The following is a 4,619-nucleotide window of genomic DNA, read 5'->3' as shown; positions in this document are numbered from 1 at the left end:
ATATACAAGTTGTTCTGGTTTTTTCATCTAAAAAATAAGCGTCATTAATTTCTTGACGACCTAATATGTTACTCAAGGGGCATCTTTCATCTTCTAGCATTGCTGAAGTTTCTGCGGTTGGAATATTAAGAATAACAGCCTGAGAATTATATCTTTAAGTTTATGTTACCAGAAAAAAATATTTGGCGAGTATTAAAATAACTTTGACATAATACAAAGATGGGTAATTTTTAAAAAGTTAAGCTACAAATATAACATTTTGGCTGTTATCACGCGAAATGTCTTGACTGGTTTTGTACATAATTTTCTGCCATGTCATTCCCAAGTCAAATGTCTTGACTGATTTTGTACATACTTTTCTGCCATGTCATTCCCAAATCAAATGTCTTGACTGATTTTGTACATAATTTTCTGCCATGTTATTTCCAAGTCAAATGTCTTGACCGATTTTGTACATAATTTTCTGCCATGTCATTCCCAAATCAAGTGTCTTGACTGATTTTGTACATACTTTTCTGCCATGTCATTCCCAAATCAAATGTCTTGACCGATTTTGTACATAATTTTCTGCTATGTTATTCCCATGTCAGCTTGGGACTTTACACGTGTAATATTTTTTGCTTTAAAATAACATGACTCCCGTCCATTTATTTCAGAACCCGTAATAAAATTCGAAAAAAATCGATATAATGTAAAAGAACCTCGGCATCCTGATGACATTGCAGTAGTGGAAGTACCGGTAATTCGAAGGGGTGATCTAAGCAAAACGTCTCACGTGCGAGTACACACTAAAGATGGTTCAGCCAAGTCTGGAAAAGATTACGTTCCATTTTCCAGGGGTAAGCCTACAAATCATTTCGCAATGGCCACTTCTAGCCATCGAAAGTATAGATTGTAAGTTATATTAATAGAAATTACAACAGAGTATGAGAAACTGAAAGTTGAAACAAGCATTTCTACTTTTCATAATTAAACAAACACATTCGAAGTTCCAACTACACCCAGCATTAATTTTTTTAAGTTGCACCACTGTTATATATGAAATGTCATTTCGATCTCGATTTTCGTCTTAATCATTAAGTACAGCGTGTTTGATTAGTTTATAAATTTTTATTTTATCATGTTCTGGCAGAACTGGAATTCGGACAAAATGTAAGCCGAATAATCGTAGAAATCGAAATTCTGTACGATGAGGAGAAGGAGCATCGTGAGGCTTTAACTCTCCATCTCCGTCCAGATAGAGATATGATTGCTGATATAGAGGTAAGTCTCAGCCCAGATAGGGACGTGGTTACTGATATAGAGGTAAGTCTCAGCCCAGATAGGGATGTGGTTACTGATATAGAAGTAGATTTCACTTAAGATATATATATATATATATTGCAGATTTAAAGGTCTCAGTTCAGTTGCAGATGTGGTTGCTGATGTATGATAAGTCTCAGCTCGGACAGAGATGTGGTTGCTGATGTATGGGTAGGTTTCAGTCTAGATGGAGATGTGGTTGCTGATGTATGGGTAAGTTTCAGCTCGGACAGAGATGTGGTTGCTGATGTATGGGTAGGTTTCAGTATAGATGAAGATGTGTTTGCTGATGTAAGGGTAAGTTTCAGCTCAGACAGGGATGTGGTTCCTGATGTAAGGGTAAGTTTCAGCTCAGACAGAGATGTGGTTCCTGATGTAAGAGTAAGTTTCAGCTCAGACAGAGATGTGGTTCCTGATGTAAGGGTAAGTTTCAGCTCAGACAGCGATGTGGTTCCTGATGTAAGAGTAAGTTTCAGCTCAGACAGCGATGTGGTTCCTGATGTAAGAGTAAGTTTCAGCTCAGACAGCGATGTGGTTCCTGATGTAAGGGTAAGTTTCAGCTCAGACAGGGATGTGGTTCCTGATGTAAGGGTAAGTTTCAGCTCAGACAGGGATGTGGTTCCTGATGTAAGGGTAAATCTGAGTCCAGGTATGAACGTGAGTGTCAGGACTTTTTATCAATGTCTAGGCCTATGTAGCTGCATACGTCCAGTTTGAGAAATATGTAAAAGTTTTTAAACTTATGATTATTTATTACTTTCCTTTTAACTTTTTCTGATGTTACTAAAAATATGTTAATTCAGAAGAGAAGACTTTTAAATGCTAAGACGATATTTTCGTTTTTTATAATTGTTTAACATTTAACACCTAGCCACCTACTTTCACCCCAGACTTTAATAATACATTATTCGATCTTTCAAGGCGCAATAGTGTATATAATGCTGCGTTTAATTTTCAACGAGGCTTAAATTACTGTTTTTAACACTAGTGATGTAGAACTACATATTTCCATTATTAACAGGACAGCAAAGTGATTATTTATATTCAAGAAGTTAATATTGTTGCTGACGTCACCTTCCCATTCGAACCAATGGTCGTTTCGCTGAAAGATTACGATGATGCAGCCAGTGCATCATCCAGTCCTATCCCAGGGTATCCAGTAGTGTGTATTACGGTGAGTTTCAACATTAGCCATAATTGATGACATAACTTTCAGAACGTGTCTTTAATCATGTAACAATTAACACGTGTGTGTGTGTTGTCTGTCTTTAGTCCGATAATCATTAATACGTGTATGCACCTTTTTTTTTCCAAACCACATGAGTAATGAGTATGCTTCTTGTCTCTAATCGTGTAATGCAGAGGCGTCGCTAGGTGCTGGCACACAGGTCCTGTGCTCCTATTCTATTTGACAGTGCTTCGAATTCCCTGTTAGTGTCGTGGAAAATCAGAATAGAAATTCATATTCGATATCAAACTGAAACGCCGAGCCGAAAATTACCGCGCCTATGTGCCCGAGCCCTGAATATTTTAAGCACCTAACGACACCTCTGGGGTAATGTTTCTAGTCTCTAACCGTCTAATGATTGTAGCCTCTAACCGTGTACCGTTTCTAGCGTCTAATGGTGTAACGTTTCTAGCCTCTAATAGCGTAACGTTTCTAGCCTCTAATCGTGTAACGTTTCTTGTCTGTAATGGTGTAATTCTTCTTGTATGTAATCGTCTAATGCTTCTAGCCTCTAATTGTGTAACGTTTCTTGTCTCTAATCGTGGAACGTTTCTTGTCTGTAATGGTGTAATACTTCTTGTATGTAATCGTCTAATGCTTCTAGCCTCTAATTGTGTAACGTTTCTTGTCTCTAATCGTGGAACGTTTCTAGTCTCTAATCGTGTAACGTTTCTTGTCTCTAATCGTGGAACGTTTCTTGTCTCTAATCGTGGAACGTTTCTAGTCTCTAATCGTGTAACGTTTCTTGTCTCTAATTGTGTAACGTTTCTTGTCTCTAATCGTGGAACGTTTCTAGCTCTAATTGTGTAACGTTTCTTGTCTGTAATCGTGGAACGTTTCTTGTCTCTAATCGTGGAACGTTTCTAGTCTCTAATTGTGCAGTCATTTACATACATATTCGTGATTCTTACAATCATGTGACCACAAACATTTGATTAAATAAATAAATGAATAGAAATCTATAAATGTGGAGTGGGTATAAATCCAGTTATTTCTTGGCATGTAATCGTAAACATATATGCTTGTGTACAATTCATGGGTCTAACCCAGTAACACTAAACACACACATATAGATATTCTTATTTGTGACACTGTTATTTAGGGCATCTGTACTTATATGTGTATGTTTTCTGTCTTCAGTCGTGTAACCCTAAACATCCAGATTCTTATTTGTGACTATGTTATTTAGGGCATCTGTACTTATATGTGTATGTTTTCTGTCTTCAGTCGTGTAACCCTAAACATCCAGATTCTTATTTGTGACTATGTTATTTAGGGCATCTGTACTTATATGTGTATGTTTTCTGTCTTCAGTCGTGTAACCCTAAACATCCAGACTCTGATAGAACAGGTACTCTCTGCAGCTCGGAAGGTATCAACGACAATTTGACAGAGTTTCGTTGGCGTGTGGCAGCCCCTAGCGGTCACGACGGTGTAACAAGCGAGCTGAGGAACATAGAATCAAGAACCTTTTTCACTGGCACACACGATATTACTCTGGATAGTATTTACTTTGCACCAGGTGAGCTTACGCATGTTGTAGTGGTGGTGGTGCAGTGAAGCCTATACAACTGGTTGGCGCCACCATCAGTAATACCTCAAATCAATTGACCATTGGAATTGAAAATGTCAACCTGAACGGCACTTTTGTAACATAAATATAAGCTAAATGGCTAGGTCAGTAACCCTTAAAGGATAAGGTATGACCGTATCTAACTTTGAAATACTAACGAGCTGGAGTGTTGTAATGTTATCCCGTCCATTCCTACCTTGTTTTCTTACGTTTTTGTGCACCCATTCCTACTTCCTAATTGTTTTATTTAAATACCATTTACGCTTGTCTCGTAGTTCTTTTTGGTACTAAGTCTCGAGAATGACTGTGTTCTAAGCCTATCCTTCTCGTAGCTTTTCTTGATGCTAAGTCTCGAGAGTGACTGGGAGTAAGCCTTTCGGAACTTTAGCATAAACACGTTAGTTTGAATGATTGTAAGCACTTGTAAGCCTTTCGGAACTTTAGCATAAACACGTTAGTTTGAATGATTGTAAGCACATGTAAGCCTTTCGGAACTTTAGCATAAACACGTTAGTT

At 37.7% G+C, this 4,619-nt stretch overlaps 1 protein-coding gene across 1 annotated transcript in view; it reads left to right on the top strand.

Annotated features, from left to right (window-relative positions):
- LOC106462224 (FRAS1-related extracellular matrix protein 2-like) overlaps positions 1-4,619 on the top strand; it is a 137,721-nt gene that overhangs the window by 114,852 nt on the left and 18,250 nt on the right. Inside the window, exons 11-14 of the mRNA XM_013922123.2 lie at positions 657-839; positions 1,133-1,263; positions 2,324-2,476; positions 3,845-4,052. Coding sequence (XP_013777577.1) covers positions 657-839; positions 1,133-1,263; positions 2,324-2,476; positions 3,845-4,052 — 675 coding nt within the window. The remainder of the gene's footprint in view (positions 1-656; positions 840-1,132; positions 1,264-2,323; positions 2,477-3,844; positions 4,053-4,619) is intronic.

This window comes from Limulus polyphemus, unplaced genomic scaffold, assembly GCF_000517525.1.
Source record: "Limulus polyphemus unplaced genomic scaffold, Limulus_polyphemus-2.1.2 Scaffold1121, whole genome shotgun sequence".
NCBI classification, from domain to species: Eukaryota; Metazoa; Arthropoda; class Merostomata; order Xiphosura; family Limulidae; genus Limulus; species Limulus polyphemus.
The sequence above is the reverse complement of the archived record's forward strand: the minus strand, read 5'-3'. Positions and strand labels throughout refer to the sequence as shown.